General features: G+C 53.1%; 2 protein-coding genes across 8 annotated transcripts; one reads left to right on the forward strand and one right to left on the reverse strand.

The window, feature by feature from the left end:
- Positions 1-788: 788 nt before the first annotated feature.
- MATN4 (matrilin 4) lies at positions 789-14,460 on the reverse strand. 3 transcript variants are annotated; one of them, XM_045519343.2, is made up of 10 exons: positions 13,167-14,453; positions 10,862-10,975; positions 9,581-10,150; positions 8,729-8,851; positions 6,682-6,804; positions 6,461-6,583; positions 4,493-4,906; positions 4,239-4,391; positions 1,147-1,254; positions 789-1,064 (listed from the first exon to the last, which is right to left on the reverse strand). In XM_045519343.2, the coding sequence occupies exons 2-10, from the start codon at positions 10,938-10,940 to the stop codon at positions 1,006-1,008; spliced, it is 1,752 nt and encodes a 583-aa protein (XP_045375299.2). In that variant the 5' UTR covers positions 10,941-10,975; positions 13,167-14,453; the 3' UTR covers positions 789-1,005. The 3 variants fall into 3 exon arrangements, with proteins under 3 accessions (XP_045375299.2, XP_074203432.1, XP_074203433.1); XM_074347331.1 differs by lacking the exon at positions 789-1,064 and having other exon boundaries at positions 1,207-1,346; positions 13,167-14,460; XM_074347332.1 differs by lacking the exons at positions 789-1,064; positions 1,147-1,254 and adding an exon at positions 1,341-1,459 and having other exon boundaries at positions 13,167-14,458.
- Positions 10,985-23,570, forward strand: RBPJL (recombination signal binding protein for immunoglobulin kappa J region like). Of its 5 annotated transcripts, none has more exons than XM_074347337.1 (12): positions 10,985-11,926; positions 13,135-13,243; positions 14,535-14,660; positions 15,817-15,887; positions 16,058-16,173; positions 16,433-16,607; positions 18,386-18,523; positions 18,911-19,020; positions 19,296-19,448; positions 20,171-20,326; positions 20,463-20,579; positions 20,687-23,570. In XM_074347337.1, the coding sequence occupies exons 1-12, from the start codon at positions 11,908-11,910 to the stop codon at positions 20,888-20,890; spliced, it is 1,494 nt and encodes a 497-aa protein (XP_074203438.1). In that variant the 5' UTR covers positions 10,985-11,907; the 3' UTR covers positions 20,891-23,570. The 5 variants fall into 5 exon arrangements, with proteins under 5 accessions (XP_074203438.1, XP_074203435.1, XP_074203434.1 ...); XM_074347334.1 differs by having other exon boundaries at positions 10,986-11,926; positions 20,463-20,528; positions 20,684-23,570; XM_074347333.1 differs by having other exon boundaries at positions 10,990-11,926; positions 20,463-20,566; positions 20,684-23,570.
- The last annotated feature ends 204 nt before the right edge of the window (positions 23,571-23,774 follow it).

Below are 23,774 nucleotides of genomic sequence, written 5' to 3' on the forward strand. Positions count from 1 at the left end.
TTGAGAGTAATTATTTCAATCCCCATTTTACACATAAGGAAACAAACCCAGTTATTTGCCCATAATCACGCTAGGACTGGAAGCATTTTAATCTTTGCAGTTTCTAACACGCATTTGGGAAATTGTACTGGTTTGTGCTCCTTACCGATAGAAGGTTAGTTTTGGTTTTGGTTTTTTTGGAGGAGAACAGAAGCTGAGCAGGCTACCCTGGGCCAGAGGTCCTGGCTGACATCCTCTCTTCTTCCAACCTAGTTCAGGGAGATAAAATCCAGGTGAAACTTACCTATGCTTCCCCACCCTATCCATTTAGGGGTTCAATTACTGCCTCCTGCTGCCTCACTAACTCCCCCGCCCTGTTCTAACAGCTTTCCAGCCAGACTGGGGGACACCAGGAGAGGGGCACGGCCAGAGAGCCAAGTGTCCGATCCGCTGGAGGATGGAGGGACGCAGCCTTGCCCAGACCCCAAGGGTACCTGTGCAGCCCCCTCCTTTCCTGCAGCCTGCATAAGGAGCCATCTGTTCTCGGTTGAATAAACAAGCAGGGGGAAGCAGCTCCCGGCCCCCTGCCCCTCAGCCCGACCCCCGCACAATGCGCCTTTCTCCAAGGAGACGCCGCCTGGGCGCCGCTGGAGCGCGCTCTGTCTGGCCTCCCCTCCCCCCGGCGGCACAGGAAGACACACACACCTACTCCGTGGAAAGCAGTTGTTTTTTTTTTTTTTTTTAAGAAAAAGAAAACAAACAAACAAAAAAAGAAATCCAACAAAGAACTGAGCGCAGCACGCGTCCCTCGGTCCCCATTCCCCACCCCCAACCCCCGCAGTCAGGCTTCTGGTCCAGGCGAGGCCAGCTCGAGCGCAGCGCTGGGAGCCCGCCAGCGCCTCCTCCCCCGACAGCCCAAGCCCGAGGGGCTCAGATCCCGCCCGGCCCCGGCGCCCCGACGGCGCACGAGGGGGGCCCAGTCCGCGGGGCCGCGCCCCCTGCCCGGGTCCGGGCCACCCGCGGCCCTCACTTGTGGGTGGCCAGCTGGTTCTCCAGATCCTCCAGGCGCGCCGTCATCTGGGCCAGTGAGCGGTTAAGGAAGCCGCCGGGGCTCATGGGGGTCCCTTCACCTTCCCTCCATCCCGAGCCCCTAGCCCCAAAGGATATGTTTCTGCGACAGACTCTCGAGCGTCCCCAGCGTGTGGCCCTGGAACTCCAAGAGGCTTTCGCATTCGCACGGGCTCCGAAGCTCTGTCCCAGCACTGATGCCCTCCTCTGCCAGCGGGGCACAGAGAGTCACGGGAGTGAGAAGCTGCAAAAGGACCGGCCGGCCGTGGCCGAGGCCCTCCGATATCCCTCCACCTGGCCTGCGGTTGAGTGTACCGGCTTAGGATTCAGCCAGACCTGGGATGAGTCCCAGCTACCTCGCTATGAGATATTGGAAAACTCACTCAACCTTTGTAAGCCTTCGTTTCCTTACCTGTAAAAATGGATACAGTGAGAAAAGCTATTCGTTGGGTGGTGCTGATGATTCTACAATTTGTGTGTGTGTGTATGTGTGTACACATCTTAGAAGGTTTCTCAAACCCTGATGCTCATTGGAATCAACAGGAGACCTTGATAAAATATGGATTCTTGTTGCTAACAGGGAAGGAGCTGAGATGCTGCATTTCTAATCCGCTCCTGAGTGATGCTGATGCCGCTGGCCCGTGGACCACACTTTGAGTAGCGAGAATCCACAGCACACTGTCCAAACGAAACTTTATGCAGTGATGGAAATGTTCTGTATCTGCCCTGTCCAGTGTGTTAGCCACAACACACATGTGGCTAGCGGGGGAGGGTATAGCTTAAGTGATAGAGTGCATGCTTAGCATACACAAAGTCCTGGGTTCAATCCCCAGTACCTCCTCCAAATATAAATAAAAAAATAAACCTAATTACCTCCCCCTCATAAAAAAAAAAAAAAAGACACATGGCTTTTTAGCCCTTGAAATGTGCCTAGTGTGACTGAGGAACTAAGTTATTTTCTTTCATTTAAGTTAAATGGGCGTATGTAGCTAGCGACTACCTTACTGGACAGTGCTGATCTAGAGCATTACCTGACACAAGTAAACACTTTCTAGTGTATTTCAATTAGACCAGTGGTTCTCCAGGTGTGGTCCCTGGACCAGCAGCATCAGCATCACCTAAGAAGCTATCAGAAAAACAAATAGTCAGATTCTACCCCAGACCTACTGAATCAGAAGCTCTGTGGTTGGAGCCAGTAATTTGCGATCTAATAAGCCCTCCAGGGGAGTCTGTTGCACCCTAATTTTAAGAACCACTGATCCAATAGGACCACCCACGCTTCAGCTGGCTGTAGGTGACGATCCCCCGTGTGACCTTTTGAATGTGCAGAGGCCTGTAGCTTAGTTACATTTGTGCAAAATGACAAGTATCACACCTTTTCCCAAAACTAACAATTATCACAACTTTTCCCAATCACGTTTCCCACGCTCCCCACACCTCAGACCGCCCTGAAACTTCATTTCATCCCACAAATAACCTAAGCCCCTTGCCTTTGAGGAGGCAGATTTCAGATTTGTTCCCCCATCTCCTCAATTGCCTGCCTTGCAAATAAATCCTCTTTGTTGAAGAAGGAAGGAAGGAAGGAAGGAAGGAAGGAAGGAAGGAAGGAAGGAAGGAAAGAAAGAAAGAAAGAAAGAAAGAAAGAAAGAAAGAAAGAAAGAAAGAAAGAAAGAAAGAAAGAAAGAAAGAAAGAAAGAAAGAAAGAAAGAAAGAAAGAAAGAAAGAAAGAAAAAGAACCACTGATCCAGGCCTCTCTCTATCTCTTCATACATTTCAACATCTCTGAAATGAAAATAAGTGCATTACAATTAAATTTGGCATCTTTTTTTCTTAGCAGTATAGAAAATAATGGTGAATCTTATAACAGATGGTATCCTAGATTCACTGAATTCTGTCAATGTGTGCCATTGTAAACGTCTGCACGATGCCTGGCAGTTGCCTTCAATACAGAGTTGCTGTTATGATTTAAAAGTTGTATCTTAGTCTTATATGCACCCTCAGCAAACTGCTGTATGTTGTGTCACCAATGATACTGATAACAGTCCCAGAAAGACTCCTAACTTTGCAGATGGGGAAACCAAAGGCTAACAAAGGGGGAGGAGCTGCCCAAGGTTATCCAGCCAATTGGTGAAGATCTTCAACCACACAGTCCAGAGTTCTCTTAGAATTCTAGAGCTGGTGGTAACCTGGGGCAGCCAGCACCCTCCCCTGCTACAGAAGAGGAAAGTTAAGGGTAGGGTCAGGGTTAGGTGACTTGTCCAAACTCACACTGTGGAAAACTTAAGAGTTAGGGCAGGAAGGACTCTGAAGGAGCAGCTAATGCAGTGCCTCCACAAAACCCTGGCTAGTTACTAGAATCAGCCTGGAGAGAGGGAGAGAGAGAGAGATGCGTAGGTGTACATGTGTGTATATACATGTATATGCATATACATACACACACGTGTGTGTGTATTTTTTAAAAATATAGTTTCTCCAGGCCCAGTCCAGTCCTAATAAACCTAGTTCTGGACATGGGGCCTGGTAATCTGAAAGAGTCATACCTTAGGCCTGGGTTAGACTCTAAAGACTCTATGTTAAAATTTCCCCCCAGAAATTCCCTATATGGCCTTTAAAGTACAGTAGACAAGTTCAACAGCCCACTGCCCCTCCACAGATAGGGTTGGTCCCTTTTTCCTCAGCTGAGCCCCAAATAAAGTAGATAGACTGAATTTACCAGCTTTTTGTTTTAATACACATCTTTGTGTACTTGAAATACACAGTCCTGCCACTTTGCCAGGTCTGTAAAGTTGAATTTCACCAAGTTAAAGGGATTTCTGCTGTAGTTCCCCTCACCAATGCTACTTGGGGCTTGCCTTTGAAAAAATTTCCCCCAATTATTCTGAACACCCACTGATTTGGGGGACAGCTAGCTTCGTCTGGTGCTTCCTAAACTTTAACATACATACAAGTCCCCTGAGGGGCTTGTTGAAGTGCAAAATCAGATTCAGTCAGTCTAGAGAGTGCAGGAGATGCTGTAGTTCTAACAAACCACCAGGTGACAGCCCTGCCGCTGGTCCATAGACTACACACACTTTGAATGACAGGAGCCCATCCCCTGGCTGTCACTCAATAAAGGGGGCGGGAGCGAATAGGAAAGGGAGCTATGGGAGGTTGGGCAGTGAGAGGAGGGGTCCCGAGACAGATGTGCTCACCCGGGCAGATGCTGCCTTTGAGGTTCTCCAGCAGGTGCGTCATGGTGCTGAAGTCGGGGGAGTAGGACACGTGCAGCTCGGCTGGCTCGGAGGCGATCTCTCGCAGCTCCTCCTCCACCGCCTTCCCCACACCCACGGCGTACATGACGATGCCTACAGGGTCGAGGGACACAGGGGGCGCCCTAGGCCTCAGGAAAGCCGCCTCCCCCGCGTCCAGCCCAACCTCAGGCCAGTGCGGCCCGCGCCCAGCCCACCTTCCTCCTTGGCGCGCGCTGCCCACACTGAGATGTCATCCTGGGACCGGCCGTCGGTGAAGACCAGGCCGACGCGGGGCACGTTGAGGGAGCGAGGCCGTGCGCCCTGCGCCTCGGAGAAGCTGTGCTCCACCATGTGACGCAGCGCCAGCCCGGTCATGGTACCACGCTCCATGTACTCCACGGCCAGGACCGCCTGCTTCACCTCGGCCGCGGTGCCGTAGCGGCCCAGCGGGAACTCGGTGCGCACGCGGCTCGAGAACTGCACCAGCCCCACGCGCGTGCCCTCGGGGGACACGTCCAGGAAGTCCACGATCTGGTTCACGAAGCGCTTCACTAGCTCGAAGTTCTGAGGACGCACACTCTTGGAGCCGTCGACGAGCAGAACCAGGTCCACGTGGCCTTCCCGGCACCCTAGGCGGTGAGCAGAGCTGGGATTGAGGGACCAGATTCTTGGCTGGCAGGAGCCAACTGCTCATCTATTTATTCACATTTATTATGTAACAGATACTTTGTGTGAAGTCCTTCCTATGCCAAGCTATGCTAAATAATAATAATGTTATCATCAGCAGCATCATTATAACTTTTGCCATTTATTGAGTGCTTAGCACAAGTCAACTTGCTAACAGCATCTTTTAAATCATCATTATCATCATCATCATCATCATCATAGCTACCATTTATTGATCATCTACTACATATCAGACAGAATTCTAAACACTTGACCACTACTGACAGTAATAAATAAAAGCACAAACCTTACTATTTGACAGCTTACCATGTGCCAGGCACTGAGCTAGATGATTTATATATTTTTTCTCAGTCCTCCTAATAACCTTGGGTATTATCCACATTTTCTAATAATCTGAGGTTCTGAAAGATAGGCATTTATTTGTTCCAGATTCCACTAGTAGTGGCTGAGCAAGGATGTGAAGCCAGGTCTACCTGACCCCAAAACTCAAGGTCCTAGTCATGCTATAAGGATGCCTCCCCTATTCTGAGCTAGGGACTTTGCTAGACCCTGAAGGAGGTTCAACAATAAATGAAACAGAATCCTGATCCACAAAGAAATCAGGATAGAACAGAGCAATCAGATATGCCATGGCTACCCTCACGGAGAGTGCTAGAATAGAGGGGGGTGCAGGGAGCAAAGTAGGAATAATTCATTCTTCCTGGAGTTGGTGAGGAAGGCTGCATGGAGGTGGTGACATTCGATTTAGTCTTCAGGGATGAGTAGGAGTTCTCCAAGGCAGGAAGGGACATTCCAGATGGTGAGGGCAGCATGTGCGGAGGCACAGAAGCTGGGAGCTTTTGACAGGTTCAGAAATGGGCAGGCCAGCATGGCTAAAACGTACAAGTTTGGCAGGAGACAGGTTGATGGGGTTGGCTGACACTACTAGACTGTGATGACTTAAGGTGGTGGTTTCAAAATTGTGACCACAACCCACAGTAAAATAATAATGATAACAGTAATAACAACAACAATAATAACAATAATACATCATGATGCACTTATATATAATTAACATTAAGTTTCATGAACAATACTTGCTCTTTCTACATGCAGTGAACTCTATTTTCTCTCTCTCTCTCTTTAAAATTCTGAATTTTAACCCACTAATTTGATTTCACTGTCCACTGTGGTTACACCCATCATTTGTGCTTCAAATGCAGTTCCATTCACCATTTGAAAAACTTAGGGGTAAGACATTTGATCTTTATTTTGTAAGCACTGGTGAGCCACAGAAGGCTTTCAAGCAAGGAGAAGTGTGATCAAATATGTATTTTTTAAATTAACCTTGGCAGCAGGGTAGAAGATTGAGGGAAAGAGATGGAGGCAGGGCAATGCCACCAATACACACACATTCATACCACACCCTTAGACCATGGCAAGGACAAAGTCAAGGATGCTCAGAATGTGGGCAGTGGGGCAGAGGCAGACAGCACCCCCTCCCACCCATAACTCACGGTTGCAGCTCTTGCCATCTGCCTGGAGCTGCCGCCCCTCAGGGCATAGGCAGCGGTAGGAGAGGCCCTCGCTCACGCACTGGAACTCGCATCCGTGGTCTACACCATTGCAGAGGTCCCGGGCTTAAAGGAGAGACAAGTCAGGATGAGATGAGTCAGGGTGGACTCCACCGGCTAAGATCCCTTGCTCCTCTGCACAAACGCGGGAGACCCCTCCTCACCCTGACAGCTCCTCCCATCGGGCAGCAAGTCGTGGCCCTCTCTGCAGCGGCACCGTGGCCCACCAAAGGTGCTAACACACTCATGCTGGCAGCTGTGGTTCCCGAAGCTGCAGTGGTCAACGGCTGGTGGGAAGAACAGATAGCAAGATGGCACTTCGGATTGGAACCATCAGAGCTCTTGGTCCAGCGTGCTCACTGGGGGGCTCTCTCACCCCTGCAGCTCCTCTGGACCTGCTGGAGTACAAACCCTGCCCGACAGCGACAGAAATAGGAGCCCGGGGAGCTGACACAGTAATGCTCACAGCCATGGGTCCCTTCAGTGCACAGGTCGATGGCTGAGAAAGAGGTGAGGTCAGCATATGCCTGGGGATGCACTTCTCAGCCCTGACAGCACAGCCCCCTGGGGAGCTTTTTAAAAACACCTATGCCTGGACCCCAACCCCCACAGATCCTGACCTAATTAGCCTGGGCTTTACCCAGGCATCTCTGATTTCTCTAAGTGTACACCTTCCCACTGGGCCAACTCAAGCCCCAGATGTATCCCAGCATGCCTGTTACTAAGCCATGCATGAAAACGGGAATCTACAGTTGTAGAAGACAAGACTCCTGCCCTCCAGATGCTCACTAACTCACAGGGAAGGAGAAGGCTCTGCCACTTTACCTGTCTGAGCCTCCATTTCCCCATCTGTAAAATGGATATATAATGGAAGAGAGCAATTGCTGTTTACAACTGCCTTCTGAGGAGACAGAACTATTGCCCTGTTGAGGATCTTGATGGTTTAGATGTGCATATATGGCCAAGAGCTGAGCTGGGGAATAGGGACTGAGGAGAGGTGAGTTGTCCTGCACAAGGTGTGAGAATTTAGGGTTCTTAGAAAAGAGACGGTGTGAAGGTGAGTAACTGTGGACTGAGTTTGCCAGTGAAAAGTTCCCTGTAGCAGGGTGACTAAGGACTTTCAGGATCAAGGGTGTCTAATATTCAGTTATACATAACGGGTGTTTCTTTTTCTGTGTGTGCGTTTGACTTCACTCAAAGTGTCAACTCACACCCCTTTCCACCCTCATCTTTAGTAAAATAGGCATATGTGCAATTTACATACACACACATGCTTTTGCGTGCACAAGTGTGGAAACCAAGGAAGAGACTAATTTACAGGCATGAATGAGAATAGTGGGGACTGAGAAATTGAGAAATTTACGGGGCCCGTAAATTAAACAAGTTCAGCAGAAGCCACAGATGTAAGCACTTGAGGAATGCTCAGAGTTATTGGGGAGGGTTTTGAATGTTCACAGGTCATCAAATGGGGCTTCCAGCCAGCCTCTTCTAGGCTCCAGAAATAAGAAGACCCCAGCTGACATCTGGGTTATTAGAAACACAGGACCTCTTTTTCCAGAATGTTGTAAGGTTGCGAGATGATGTTACGTAACACTCCTAGGGCAATGTCTGACACTAACTTGGCATTCAATAAACAGTAGCTGCCATTATGATCAAAGGATTGAGCACACATATACATGAGAAAAAAAAAAATCCCAATGGCTTTAGCAAGGCACTGTGTGTGACAGCTTTTCAGAAGGCAAAAATGAAAAACCAGGCCTTGTGAGATTTGCAGGTGCAGAAAGGAACAGCAAAGGCAGCCCAGGTGAGCAGCCCAGAAAGAACTGAGATGCAGAAGCAGCATATACGGAGGTGGGGAATGTAAGGGATATATGGAGACCCCAACTGAAGACCCCAACAGTGTCTAAGTAACAGAAACAGTAAAGATGTGCCTATGAAAAGACACAAGTTTGGGAGGTGTATTCGAGTCAGATAGAAGGCAAATCTGAAAGAGTGAGGAGAGAAGGCCGTAGAAAGCACACTTAACTGTGGGGTCAAGATTTCTAGCCCTGGTGCCACCAAGGACTTGTGTGGTCCCAGGCAATACCTTCCCTTTCTTAGACCTGTAAAGTGTGGGAGTTGGACTTTTACTTCATTGGATTGATGCCGAGCCAATAGGGAGCCACAGAAGGCTCAGGATCAGTGAGACTGCAGGGCAGGTATAGCTCTCACCTGAACAGCTCTTGTTATCTGCTGCTAGCTGGTAGCCAGGGTTGCAGGCACAATGAAATGTGCCCGGGGCGCTGACACATTGGTGCTGGCAGCCGTGTCCCCCCTCAGCACACAGGTCCTTTCCTGAGGACATGCAAGAGTAGAATCAGCAGGGGACAAATGGGCAGAACCCTCCACAAGAGAGCTGAATGGGGTCAGAGGGAGCTACCATGCTTAAGGATGTCTTTAGATGGAATATGACTCGTTTCAGAGGGGCCAATCCAGGCGGGAGGGCTTAGGGAAAGTATAGGGTCTCTGTAGTCCCTGTGAATAGGCTCAGAAGACCAGGGCACCGGGCCAGATGTGTCAGTGGGATAAGGGAGGACTACATGGAGTAAGGCATAGGAGGTGGAGAGATGCTAAATCAAGGTGAAGAGAGTAACTCAAGGTGTGATCGAACAGCTCTTGGAGCACTGTGGGAGGAGCTAAAATGAGAGTGGGCTGAGTAATGTTCAGGTGGGCGGGGTGTTCGGAGTGGGCGATTGCTCTCAGCTTTGAAGGGCAGTGCTCCGTGCATAGAGGGGCGGTTTTGGAGTTAGACATTAAGCCTGTGGCAAACCAAAACAGCTCATCAAGGTGGGCGGGGGCACTCTAAACTTTGCTCCTTGAGAGCGAAGCCTTAAGCAAAAGTGGGCAGAGCTGGATGGAATTCGACAGAGCCTGCGGTAGGCCAGGGAAACGCAACGGCCTGGTGGGCGGGGCTAAAGATAAAACGAGCAAGGCCACCAGGGATGGGATGGATTCCCTGTGGTGGGAGTAGAAATCTAAGCAGTTGGAGAATTCGAGACTAGCTCCAACGCTCCCCTCACTCACGACACAGCCGGCCCTGGAACTGCAGGCCAAACTCCCGGATAAGGTCGAAGGACTCAACGAGGAAGACGTGCTCGTCCAGCGGGGGAGACGCCATGGCGCGCAGGGAACCCACGTCGGCGCGCTGCACCCCCACCGCGTAGATCTCGATGCCGCGGGCGCGCGCCTGCGCCGCCACCTCGGCCACACGGTCCTGGGGCCGCCCATCGGTCACGATGACGGCGACGCGCGGCACGCGTTCCTCAGGCGGGCGGGCGCCCTCGCCCACGCTGAAGGCCACATTCATGGCGTACTGGATTGCCAGTCCGGTCATGGTGCCCTGCGCCAGCGGTACTAAAGCCCAGATGGCGCGCTCCATATCCTCGCGGCGCGAGAAGGCGCCGAGCGGGAAAACCCTCTGCACTTGACTCGAATACTGGATCACGCCGACGCGCGTGGCGTTGGGCCCCACGTCCAAGCTGCGGAGGAGGCCCACCAGGAACTGCCGCATTGTCTCGAACTCGAAGGGGCGCACACTGCGCGAGCTGTCAACCACGAACACCAAATCCAGGGGCCCAGTACGGCACCTGGGACCTGTGAGGAAATCAGGGAGGACTTTCCTAGGTTAGCAAAGCCTAACTTCCCATTAGACACCTCTGCCGCCACCAGGGAAACCGAGGGCATAACAGCGCCCAGCACAGAATTAATCTAGCAAATGCAGGTTAGATCCATTCACTACCCCATCATTTGCTGAGGGCCTGGGCTGTCAGACTACCAAATCTCTATCCTACAGCTCTGAGGGCTATTCTCAGGAGGTATTTATCCATTCAGGAGGGGGCGAGGGGATGTCACAAACTCAAATGCCTATAGGAGCCATGCAGGCAACATGAATGAGTGAACGGGCTGGTTAGGATGATGGACACCCAGAGAGCCCGTATCCCTCCTAAAGTGGGTGGCTGCAGCCAAATGTTGCCTTGCAGCCGTGAGGACCTCATGTTAGCAGATCTTTGGACTTTTCAAGAGAACCCCCAAGAGTTTTTATGTGACATCTGCTTTTTTTTTCAATGATTTTTTTTAAATTAAACACCGACTGGGCAGTTCTACATGAGCCCAACTTGCTTACATCCAAGTCACATTCTTTCGATGGGGACACTGAGGCCCAGAGAAGTGAAGCAGTGAACTGGAACTCTGCCCCTTATGGTTCCAAAGCTCTTGCTTTTCTCTCCCTAGCAGGCAGTTGGCTGTAGATGGAGAATTGGCTTTTGCTTCCCTCCCCCTGCTGGTGAAGGCTGGACTCTGGCTCACCTGCGAACTGGAACTGGGTTTCCCAGGGCTGGAGAAGGAGCAGCAACGTGGGCAGCAGCGAACGTAGGAGCCCCCTCATGGCGCTTGGGGAACGGTGAACGGAGGTATCAGAGCCTGAAGGGAGGAAGGAAAAATAGCAAAGCAATGGTATTTACAGAGTTCTTATTCTAGGTGATGGGCGTTTTGAGGGAGAGGTGGGTCATGGATTTATTTTATTAATCTCTCTACTTTTGTACATGTTTGAAATTTTTCATAGTAAAAAAAAATTTCATTACGGCGAGATTGCTGGAGACACAAGGAACTCCACTTTGCAGAACTGCAAAATAGTAAACAAACAGAAAGTAGATTAAAAAATATACAAAATTTAAAAAGCAAAAAGCCTTTCCTAAATGCCAGGCACGGTGTAAAACGCTTTTTATGCTTTGCGGCAGTCACTGAATCCTCTCCACAATTCTGTGAGTCTAAGACTGTTGCTGTTTCCATTGCACAGATGAGGAAACAAGCTCAGAAAAGTTCAGCGCTGGTAAGAAAGTGACTGCGCCAGGAGTCAGTCCTATGCCGGTGAGATTCCGAGGACTAGCCCAGGTGAACCTTTGCAGACTGAAGCCATTTCCCACCTCCGCTCCTCCCTCTGTACACAAGGCGCCTCTGTGCGGCTGTCCTCCCTCCTACAGCGACCCACCGCATTCAGACAGGCACCGCCCCAACTTCAGGTCCGCATCACATTGGCCAAAACCCACCACTCAGATGAACTCGGAATTTGGTACCGCCCTTCCCGGCTGCTCTCAGGAAAGGCCGCCAGGGGGCGCCTTCCCGAGTATGGCTGTGTAGGCTAGGTGGCCGTGGGAAGCCCACATCTGCCCAGCAGGTGCCCCTGCCCAGAGCAAACATGGGGCCGGGAGCCCCAGGGCCTTGGAGATAAGGCTTGGGCAGGATATATCTGGCGCTAGGGCCGAGGAGCAGAAGTGCGCAGGGTTCCCGGGACATTGGCATTGGACGCGCCTTGAAGGCGGCGAGCGAGCCGTCCAGGGCCTCAGAGAGCGATTATGGACCCTGTAGGGGCAGGTGAGCACTCATCCTCCCGCGGCCCTTGGCGACACCCTTTGAGAATCACGAAGGATTCCCATTGTACAGGTGGGAAAAGTGAGGCCCAAGATGGTGGCCCACAGAGCTGCAAAGGAACCTAGGATTCCTGGCTGCCCTTCTCCCTTCTGAGCTGCCTGGCAACTTCGCGTTTAGGCGTCACCTCTTTTCCTTCCATTCACTCCCTTGGCTCCCTACCCCACCCCATCGCGCCTCCCCCCCCCCCCCCCCCGCGCCTTTTGCTGAAGCTGCATTAGCCATTTTTCTGTTTCTGTTTCTTGGCAGAGGGGGCCTGCTGCCCCTAATCCAACCGCAGCCCCGCCCCCCTCCCCAATTCCGTGAATGGTCCTATTCTGAGCAAGATATGGTGCCTGTCGCTCCCTCCAGGAGCCCTTCCCATCCCGGATCCCCACTGCCTTCGCCTTCCAGGCCTGGTAGAGGAGCAAAAATCCCTCCGGCAGGGCCAGTCGTGGGAGAGTGACCAAGCCATATGTGCTGGGGGTGGGAGGTGCAGAATGCCACAGTCGAGGGAGGCCAGCACCCCTGGAGAGCATGGGGGTAAAGGCACAGGGGGCCTTCGCCGCCTCGCTTCCTTTCCTACCTTCAGAAGCCCTGGGGCTCCTAAATCTTGATCAAGGTCCCCCCTATCCTGCTCTTGGCCTGAGCCAACATCTCGCCTGGAGCCCCACCTCCACCCAGTCCTAGAAAGTCAAAATAGCACTTGCTTCCAAGTTCATCGCCTTTTCAATCCCTCATTCTGCAGAGGAAGGAACCAGGTCCAGAGAGGGGAATGTCTTGCCCAGGTCACACAGCAACGTGGCAACGTGACCGGGCTGACGCTAGAACCCGGAGCTCCTCAGAGGGGTTAATCCTTGCATTAAAAAGAAAGATTCGGAAAAGCCCTTAGGGCAGGGAAAGTGGACCCTCGAGGGAGGAGAACGAATAATTCCTCAAAAGTTGGCTGAAGAACAAACACCTGGAGGACATTCATGGGGGTTCCTGGAGAGGGGAGATTAGGGGGAAAGTCCCCCCTCTCTATTTTGGAGACCGTGCTAGTGGGGGCTTAATTTGGAAGGGACCCTGCAGAGGTGGGGAAGGGCACTGCAGGTCAGATGGGGGCACCGTAGGCGGTGCAGCCTTGGTTAAATACTGTCGGTAGCCTGGTCTGGCTAGATGCCTGCTCCCTGCAGACCCCTCAGCACCCCCAGGCCCTTTGACTCACCTGAGCCTGCCGGAGAGCTCGGAGGCGCGACCGCAGAGCGGAGCCGACGGGCGGAGCCTCCCGGGTAGTTGGACCAGGTAACGGCGCGGGCGGCTTGCCCGAGGTGGGGACGGCCAGGCAGCTGGAACGAGCAGCGGCGGCGGCCGCATTTAACCCGGAGGGGGCTGGAGGGTGGGGAGGGGGAGGCCGGCCAGGACCCCTCCCACTAGCAGGGAGTGATCTCCCCTTCCCCCGAGGGCTGGGGCGGGGCCAGAGCGGCGCCCCCCGCTCCCACCACCCCTGGAGCCGCAGGCTTGGGCTGCGGGGCCGGAATCCGGCAACAGCGGGAGGCTGGGCGGCTACGCTCTCCGCAGCCGGAATGCGTTGGAAGCCTCCGAGGCACTTCCCCGAGGAGAGCCCCAAGGGGCGGAGCGGGGCCTGGCTCGGCCGCCGGCTGCCTGGCCCGGCTTCCGAGGGCGCGGCCCGGCTCTTGCCCCCCGCCGCCCCCTCCAGGGATGGGGAGAGGGCTCGGACTCTGGTCCTGAGAAGAGGGTAAAGGGTTCAGACGGGCAGCCTCAGAGGTTCATGGCACTCCCCAGGCCCCATCTGATGATGCCTCAAATCTCTCCCATCACAGATGCCATTTCCCTGTTGTCTGTAGTTACTTAGGTCTTGGGCCCTCCCACCCTCACCCATCAAAACGCCAAGGCGGAGAACCACCAGGCCCCTAGGCTCTCACTGGCCCACTACACAGGGCCGGTGGAGGCCTTGTAATCAGGGCAGGGAAAGCTCAGATAGCAACAGGCCCCTTCTCTGGGAGAGAAGGGGTTGGGAGTGTCTCTTTGACCCAGAAAAGACTCAGATGTTCCCCCAGGATCCTGGGGACACGGTTTGGGGGCCCTTCCATGTTTCCAGGCATCTGCAGGCAGGCAAGAGAGAAGTCTGGTCCAGGGGTCCAGCAAAAGCTCTTCCCCTCTGGCATCAAGACTTTGCTGGGGTGGGTCCCCTCAGGGTGCAGGGAAGCCATGCGCCCTCACAAACTCTGTCTCTATCCCGAGGCTGGCACAAGCACGGCCTTTGTGCTGCTGGGGCCTCTCCCCAATGCTCCAGGCTGCAATGGGCGTAGAGCCAGACCTGCGGAGTGGCACCTGGGTGGTCCTGGTGGGCTCCCTATAGGCCTTATTGAGCACCCCGCAGCCCAAATATTTAACCCATGGCTTGAACCCAAGTCCCTTCCCTTCTTTATCACTTCTCTTTGACTGCGAGCTGGTAGAACTAGAACGGCCCCTTCCTTCAGTTCATTTCATTCAACCTGCCCTGCTTTGGGCTCTTTACTACCTTGCCCCTTAACACTCCCTGCTGTGGGGACCGGCCTGTCCCCACTCCCAGGTCATCCCCAGAGCCGGCTGCAGTCCTGAGGGAAGGTGTGCGCAGGTGCCTGCAGCAACAGTGCGAGCAGACGGTGCGGATCCTGCACGCCAAGGTGGCCCAGAAATCCTACGGAAATGAGAAGCGGTAGGTCCCTCAGCGGCCCCTCCAAGGTCGCTGCAGCCCAACCTTCAGCCCTATGTGCCTGTTTAGTGCCTTTTAGAACCTGGGGAGGACTCAGGGCTCAGATATAGGCCAATCAGGGCCTTTTCCTTCAGGGGCCATTGGCCCCAACTTTGATCTATAGCAGAACTTCCTTGTAAATCTATGGTCCCCACTCATTCACTCATTCATTCATTCTTTCATTCCTCAACTGCCTACTGAGTGCTTATCATGTGCTGGGCTCTCTGGCACTGCTGGGCACCAGACATTCGGCTGAACAAGACAGATACAGTCCCTGCCCTCATGGCATCTTCACTCTAGTGTGGCACAGTGAAGTCCGCACAAAATCAGTGAACAAGATGCTTCCAGAATGTGATGAGAGCTAGAAGGAAACAGAACAGGGAATGGGACAGAAAGTGAGGAGTGAGGGTGTACTTCAGCTAGCAAGGTAAGGTGGTAGAAAGGCCTTTTAAGGAGGTGACATCTGAACTGAGACTTGAATGTGAAAATGGAGCCAGACATCAGAAAATCTGGGGGAAGCGTGTTCCCATTAGAAGGAACAGAAAATGCAAAGACATAGGCACTGGACTAACTTGGCCTGTTCCAGGACAAAAGAAGTCAGAGTGGCTGGAATAAGAGAAGGAGAGGGGACATCATAGGAAATAAATTTGGAGAGGTAAGCGGGGGCCAGATCATGTGAGGACTTTGAATTTAAACCACTGGAGAATTTTAAGATGAGTAACATATGTTAAAAAAAATTTTTTAAATGAAAACATTCTGGCTGCTGTGTGAAAAACAGGTTGAAGGGGGTAGGAGTGGAAGCAGAGAAGCCAGTTGGAAGGCTGATGCAGTGGTCCAGGAAAAGAGATGGCAGCTGAGACTAAGGTGGAGGTGGTAAGAAGCCAATGGATTCTGGATGTGTTTTAAAGGTGGTGGATAGGACTTACTAATGGATTGAATGAGGAATGTGAGAAAGGGACGATTCGGATGTTAATGGGGTTCACAGAGAAGCCTAGGGAGGGCAGTGAGAAATGTGGAGGGGGAATCAAAAATTCTGTCGGGTTTTTGCTACCTTTGAGATGCCTACAGGACAGTCAAGTGGAGATGGATATACGAGCTCAGCGCTTACGTGTCTCCGCAGGTTCTTCTGCCCCCCACCCTGTGTCTACCTCGCAGGTCCTGGCTGGAGGGTGAAGTCGGCGCAGGGCCAAGGTGAGGGTGGACTCCAGGGCTGCCGGATGCCTCCCTCTGTAGGGGGACCATTCAGTAGGGCCAGGGAGCGGGGCGGTTCTTCAATGCAGTCTCGCCGCGCCCTCTGGCGGCGAGAACTAGGCTTGCCTGACACTCGAGTCGGTCCAGAGCCTGCTCGCGTCCCTTTCCAGCCCACCAGGCAGGGGAGACCGGGCCCACGGTGTGTGGTTACATGGGACTGGATGGCGCATCCAGCAGCGCCGCCGAGACGCAGAAGTTGAATTTCGAGGAGCAGCAGGACTCCAGGGTGAGAGCATGGGAGTGGGTCCGATTCCTGCTCCGATCCTTGCCTCTCCCTTGGAGAGTTGGGGCTCCTTTACTGCCCTGCCAAAAGATAGGTGGGGATGCCGAGAGACCGGGGTTCTGCCTTGAGGGTGAGCCAAGAGCTTGGGCATGCGGCTTCATGTCACATCCGACGGGGCGGACGTCAGATAACTAGGGGAGGTGGGTTCATCTGGGGGCGGGGGGCTGGTATGAGAGGACCCCCATCCCCGGGAACCCCGTAGGAATTCGGTTGCGCCAAGACCCTGTACATCTCGGACGCAGACAAGAGGAAGCACTTCCGGCTGGTGCTGCGGCTAGTGCTCCGAGGGGGCCGGGAGCTGGGCACTTTCCATAGTCGCCTCATCAAGGTCATCTCGAAGCCGTCGCAGAAGAAGCAGTCGTTGAAAAACACCGACCGTGAGTGGGGCGGGGCCCGGCCGCGGGGCAGGTTGGGGAGGTGCCAGCAGGTCTGGAGCTGCTAGACTTGGGGGTGGGTGGGGTCCTGGATTGTAAGGGTGGGGTCAGAGTGAGAGAGGTGGAGTCTGAGCCGAAAGAGGGGCGGAGTCTGGGTGAGTAGATCCGGCTTAAGTCTGGGAATGAGAAAGGTTAGGCAGGAGCAGAGAAAAAGGGCAGATACCCGACTTGAGGTTGGGGGCTCCAAAACGGCCGGCAGGTGCTGAACTGAAGACAGATTAAAAATGAGAATAAAAGGGCAGAAGAAATTCAGTTAAAAATATGTATTCAGTGCCTGATGTATATGCAAGTGTCTGTTGGAGGAACGCACAGCCCAGCAGAGAGAAACACACAGAGCTGATCAAAGAGACAGTTTGAGAAAAGTACTGCCCTGGATGTTAAGTGACAAATCTCAGAGCTGGTGGCTTTGAAAATATCAGGGGAAAAAAAGCCTGAATGAGAATGACAATGCCACCGCTACCCTCGCTGGAAGTGGGGAAGAAGAAGTAGGGCAAGGGGGGCTTTCTCGGCAGGTGTGTACATATATCACCCTATCTGATTCTCACCAACCTTGTGAGGTGGGTGCTGTCATTGTTACTCATAGATGAGGAAAATGAGGTTTGGAATATTCATCCATTCACTTAAGAAACATTTGGGCCCCTTAGATTCCAGATGCCTTGCCTAAGAGTGCCCAGTTAGGAAGTGGCCCAGCCAGGATTTGAACTTGAGTCAATGTGAATTCGGAGCCCAGCTCCCACCCCTACACCATACTTACTTTCTGTCTGTTAAGAACCCTGAAGGGTGTCTCAGATCCAGGCAGTGCTCTGGCTGGCCTTGGTATCAGGAAAGAGCCAGGTAGGGGTAAGTAGCATAGTGTGATGGTTTTGAGTGCAGATTCTGAAACCAGGTGGCCTGGGTTGGAATCCTGGCTCTGCCATTGGCTAGCTGTGTGATCTTGAGCCAGTTGCTCCTTTGAGTAGAGATAATATTATCTACCTCAGAGGGTTGAGAGAAGCAAAAGAACTAAGACACGTAAAGCATTTAAAACAGTCCCTGAAACACAATCCCCATTAACTATCATCATCATGTAATGGATGGGAACTTGGGGCATACATTGAGCCCTACAGTGTGGCCTGCACTGTAAGGGGAGAGAGGGCAGGAACCCAGTGCGTTCTCCCCAGGGGGTCAAAGTCCACTTAGAAAACGAAATGGTGGCTCTGAGTCTGCACTACAGGCTGGGAGAGGTCAGTGTCAAGCCCTAGGAATGTTACACTGCTGCTTCACACCACGGGGCCTCTGCTTATGCAGCCCCCTGAGGAACCCCTACCTACTTCCTGCTCCCCCGTGGAGGGTATAACCTCCTCCAGGAAGCCCTCCCGAGGCCAGCCCTCACCACATCATGTTGAAATTTTATACGTATTCCCTCTCTCCCCTCTGAGACTGTGAACTCCCTCCAGAGTGAAACTGGCTCTAACTTTTGGTACCCAGTACCCAGCTCAGTGCCAGCCACCAAGTAGGCACTTAGTGACTACTTGATAAAAGTCTGTTTATTGGGCTGCTCAGGCAGCAAAAAAGGACAAAGGTACAGAAGCAGGACTATAGCTGTGACGTATACGTGCCCAGTGTGTCTAGGCCAGTGGGTATTTGAGCCAGACCGTCTCAGGGGGCAGAGGATGGGAACTTCTCTGGCACGTCCAAGGGACCAAGCCAGGCAGGGGCACTGATTCTGCCTCCTCTCACAGTGTGCATATCCTCGGGCTCAAAGGTCTCCCTCTTCAACCGCCTGCGATCCCAGACGGTCTCCACGCGCTACCTCTCTGTGGAGGACGGGGACTTTGTGGCCAGCGCGCGCCAGTGGGCTGCCTTCACTCTCCACCTGGGTAATCCCATCGGGAGGCCAGGGGCTGGGCCTCATGTGCATTCACTTGTTTCATCTTCGCCACAACTCCTCGAGGAAAATCAATTTTGCCCCATGGCACTAAGGCTCAGAAACAAAAACATTTGCAAAGGTCCCAGTGAGTCAGTGACTGATCCTAAACTAATCTGACTCCAGTCTCCAGCCCTGTCCTCATGCCAGGGGACAGACATTTGCAAGGATGGTCACAAGTGACTTCTCCACTGAGAATCTACAGCCTTAACTGCCTTCCTGCATGCCAGCCCTGCCCATAAGACCCATGTGTGATGTGAGGAGCCAAAGGCAAGAAGGGTGGGATTTGGGCAGGTGCTTGGGATGCCTGAAGCCTTCGCTTCCTTCTTTTTACCTCCAGCTGATGAACACTGTTCTCAGGGGGACTTCCCGCCTCGAGAGGGCTACGTCCGCTATGGCTCCCTGGTGCAGCTTGTCTGCACTGTCACGGGCCTCACACTACCTCCGATGGTATGGGAAGGGAAGGTACACCTGGGGGGGGCCCAGGTCCTCCATGCAGAAGGTGTGACCCACGAGGGCAGGGCTGGAGGGTGAGAGCCCAAAGCATAATGACACCTATCCTTACTCGGGAAACTCAGTGCTTTGTGGGGCTGGATGGAGGTCAAGGGCTGGCATGGGGAGGGGATATGCCAATGTCCCGCATGGCTGTTGGAGTAGCAGAAAGCTGGCGGAGGGCAGCCTGTGAGCACCCAGGCACCTTGCTGCCACACTTCCTTCCGCTGTAGATCATCCGCAAAGTAGCCAAACAGTGCGCACTCCTCGACGTGGACGAGCCCATCTCCCAACTGCACAAGTGTGCATTCCAGTTTCCGGGTGGTCCTCCAGGAGGGGGTGGCACATACTTATGTCTCGCCACAGAGAAGGTGGTGCAGTTTCAGGTGAGAAGCAGAGAATTCCTGTCCCAAGCATCCCAGAAAGTCAGAATGCAGAGAACCCTAGACTGTAGGATCCTCATCGTGGCTGCTACTTACTGAGCAATGCTGCCTCACACAGAATGTTAGAACCATAGACTATCAAGACAAATGGGAACAAATACTAGTAATAGTATTGATCAATACTCCTTCTCAAAGAATATTAAAGTCAGAATATGCTGGGATATAAGATTGTAGAATGTAAATAAAAATAATAATAAGTAATAGTATTGTGTTGTTGAACAAAGACTATTAGAATCATAGAATCTGAAGACAGAATTATAGAAGGTGGAAAATTATCATTATTAAGCAATACTACCCCCCAGAGAATATTATCATAGGATGTTGAGATAAAATCATAACATGTAGAAAATAGCATTGTTATTGAGCAATAATCCCTTCCAAAGAATTTTACAATGATGGAATGTTAGAGCATAGAATTGCACAATGTTTAAGGGGAAAAAAAAAAGAATTCTAAGAAAATAGACCTTTAGAAACCAGCTAGTCCAGCGAGCTTATTTAACTCTAAATAGGAGAACTTAAGGATCTTGTTCGAGCTCACCAGGCAGGTAAATTGCAGAGCTAGGACTGGAACGCTAGGAATGCGGAAGCCCCGGCCCTGTGCGGGTTGGTCCCGCTGATGGCCACCATCAGTAGCTTCTGTCTCATTCCCTCGGGTCTCCTCCCAGGCCTCCCCCTGCCCCAAGGAGGCGAACAGGGCGCTGCTCAATGACAGCTCCTGCTGGACCATCATCGGCACGGAGTCGGTGGAATTCTCCTTCAGCACCAGCCTGGCCTGCACCCGGGAGCCTGTCACTCCAGTGCCTCTCATTAGCACCCTCGAGGTGAATCCAGGCTCTATGGGGTGCTGGCGGGCGTGGCTCCTGATTGCGCTGGCCCGGGTTGGGGGTGCCGGTGAGGAAGGGCTGCAGGTGCTCGGCCACCGCTTCTCCCACACCCTCTGGTCTCACCCTCCCCCAGCTGAGTGGCGGGGGCGATGTGGCCACGCTGGAGCTCCACGGTGAGAACTTCCACGCCGGGCTCAAGGTGTGGTTCGGGGACGTGGAAGCCGAAACCATGTACAGGTATGGGGTGGGGGTGGGGGGCGCTTCCACGGATTCTAGGGAACAGAGCGGGTGCGGGGGGTGGGGTATACAGGCTATCAGCGTCCCTGCAGCCCTAACCTCGATGCCCGCCCCCAGGAGCCCGCGGTCCCTGGTGTGCGTGGTACCCGACGTGGCCGCCTTTGGCAGCGACTGGCGCTGGCTGCGCACACCCATCACCATACCCGTGAGCCTCGTGCGCGCCGACGGCCTCTTCTACCCCAGCGCCTTCTCCTTCACCTACACCCCCGAGTACAACGCGCGGCCCGGTCCCCCGGGCGCCCCCGCGCCGGCCGCGGACGCTGACGCGCTCCTGGAGAGCATCCACCACGAGTTCACGCGCACCAACTTCCACCTCTTCATCCAGACGTAGTCAGCGCGGCCTGGACGCTGAGGCTGCCGCCGCTGAGGGGCGTGCCGGGGCCTAGCACCAGGGCCGGTTTTCTGGGTCCTAGGCCCTGCCCCCTGCCACTTTGCTGCGGAAGTGAAGCATGCAGCCAGATCAGCAGCAGGCGCTCACCCTAGAAACCCAGCCCTGCGGATCTTACAGGTCTTTTTCAGCCTAAGAAGACACGACCTGAGTGATGCTCCCTTTGTGACCAGTTAGGAATGTGGCTTTCCCTGTCTTTGCCTCTGTTTCATTCTCTAAATCAATCACACACTCTCTCTCTCCCTCTAACTTTGTAGATCTCTCTTATTCCTGCATCCCTATCCCTCCATCTTTCTCTTTCTCCTTCCATGTGTCTTGCATGCAGTTTCACACACCATGAAAAGCCAAGCCCAGCGCATCTACCCTCCAGGCAGCTGTGTCTCCCCTTGAAGAGAAAACACACAGTTTCACACACCCAAGTGTGGGGCACAGGCTCATGAGGTGTGGCCTGCTTGCTCTGAAGCACCAGGTCCTGCCCGGAATATGAGGTATGACCTACTGTGCCGGGTTCCACCTGGAGCACCAGGTCCCTTCTGGAACACTGGATCCCACCCAAAGCACTGAGTACCCCCTGGAGTGTGGAGGGCTTGCCCTGGAGTACTGGGTTCCACCCTGGAATACAAAGCCCTAACCCCTCCTTGGACTTCCTGTGGCTGCTGTGAAGCCCAGGACCTGCACTGGCGTTTGCTTTCCTGCCCATAACTTTGGTGGCTGGGCAGGTGCCTGGGGCCGTGGCCAGGTCTTTCCATCTTAACTGAACGGAGCCAAATCTCTGGAAGGCCCGGTAAGATGCAGTCCTGAGGGTCTGAGATTGCTCTCTTGTGCTAGCATCAACCTCTGTCCAAGGCAGCGCCTGATCTGTATGATGCAACTCACCACCGAGGGAGGTTACCCAGGGTACTTCTACCCAGACACACAGAGAAAAGACCACATGAGTGATGGAGCAGGGAGCTTACATTTCTGACCTCTTCTGGAGGAGGAACGGGATTCAGACGCAGCCAGCATCCCTGAGCCCCCATCCTTGCCCTGGAAGCCACCTGTTGCCTCTGAGGACTTTACCCTACTAGGCTTCTCTCCACCTGAAGCAAAGATGCACCTGAGGCCCGGGGCAACCACAGGATGCAAAACAAAACTTTCCCAGGACAACTCCAGGCAGAATTCTTGGGGCTGACTGGGCGATAACCCAGCAGAGAGAGGAGCTTTGCATGGTGCTCAGGGACCAAATCCTAACCATCCCTGGCCGGCCTTCCCACCCTCAGCTAAATCCGTGCTCTACAGGGAGGGTCCTGGCTCTGGCTGTTGGAACTGTGGGCACAGATATTATAGGTGCCATGTCCCTGTACCAGCCCCTTGGGGTGCCAAATGGGGAAACCTGGTCTGAAGAGTGAGTTCAGAGTTCTCATCCCTCTGGGCCCATCTTTGTACTCTTGAGTAAGTTCATTTCCTGTGAAACTCCTCCCCTAGCAGGTGGGAACCACGACTCCCCACAGTGAGAAAGAAGAAAGTGACATTTCCCAAGGGAACGAAAAGGGGTTTGCTCTTTAAGCTCCCCAAAGTCTTGACTAAGTTCTGTCCTCAGCAGCCCAAAACCCACAATGATGGGAAAAGAGAAGCTTGTTCAAAGCCGGTCATGACTCCTGAGAGTGGCTCCTGGCTGAGGAAGGCAGGGAACAAGTTGATGGGAAATGTCTCCGACAAGAGTGCCCCCCACCAGGAGAGTTTGAGCTCACTGCCCCATGACGCTGTTGAAGCGAGAAGCCACTTGTAAAGCGGCTGAGAGGAGTTTCATAACATGAGGAGTTGGGGGCTCAAGGGCCCTTCCTGCCCTCAAGAACTTCCTCCGCCACTCCACAAGGCAGCAGTCCCAGAAGCCAAGGACCCAGGTTGGCCAGAAAGCCCAACCATGCAGTTCTTTTTTTTTTTTTTTTTTTCCCCACACCCCTCAGGGCATCCCAGGACCCTTCATCTCACCTACATACCCACCCGAAAGTCTATGTCTTCTGATTTCCAGCTGCTGGGTTGGAGGTCTTCCCAGCCCCCAGGCTGAATCCATCCAACATCAAACTCCCCTCCTCCCTCCCTCCCTCCCTCTCTCCTTCCTCCTCTCCTCTTCCTCCACTACTGCTCTGCTCTCCAAACCCAGCTCTCCAAACCTTCTTCGAGATTTCCCCCAAGAAAATCTGGCTGCATAATTTGTGGGGCCCAGGGCTAAAAGGAAATGTATGACCCCCTTGTTAAAAAATCATTATGAATTTCAAGACAGCGATAGCAGAGCATGAAATCAAGGCAGGGCCCCGCTAAGCACGGGGCTTTGTGTGACTGCCCAGATCACAAGGCCAAGAAGCCAGCCCTGGCCCCAGGATTCCCACCTCATGTTCCCATAGAACCCCACCATGTACTGCCCACCGTGGATCAAAGGGCTTTATGTACATGCCAGTTGTCCCATCTAGACTGTGAGTTTTGGGTGGAAAGGAGCTCGTCGCTGCGTGCCCTAGGAGGTGCATTACAATGCTCTGAACCTTGGTTGGCGCTCAATAAACAGCAAATTGCCTTGCACTGCCTTGGCAGGTATTTGGATTTTGCAAGTGCAAAGTGAAACCAGCAGGTGGCACTGTTCTCCTTCAAGAATTGGCGTTTTCATTTATAGTTGAACAGCTAGGGTCCTTAAAGATAATCTTAACTTTTTCATGCTCTCAGCATCAGAACCCTATTGGGTTGAGAATCATTGCTCTAGTCCATATTTCCTCCTCATTTTACAGA

The sequence above is a fragment of the Camelus bactrianus genome, chromosome 19, assembly GCF_048773025.1.
Source record: "Camelus bactrianus isolate YW-2024 breed Bactrian camel chromosome 19, ASM4877302v1, whole genome shotgun sequence".
NCBI lineage: Eukaryota > Metazoa > Chordata > Mammalia > Artiodactyla > Camelidae > Camelus > Camelus bactrianus.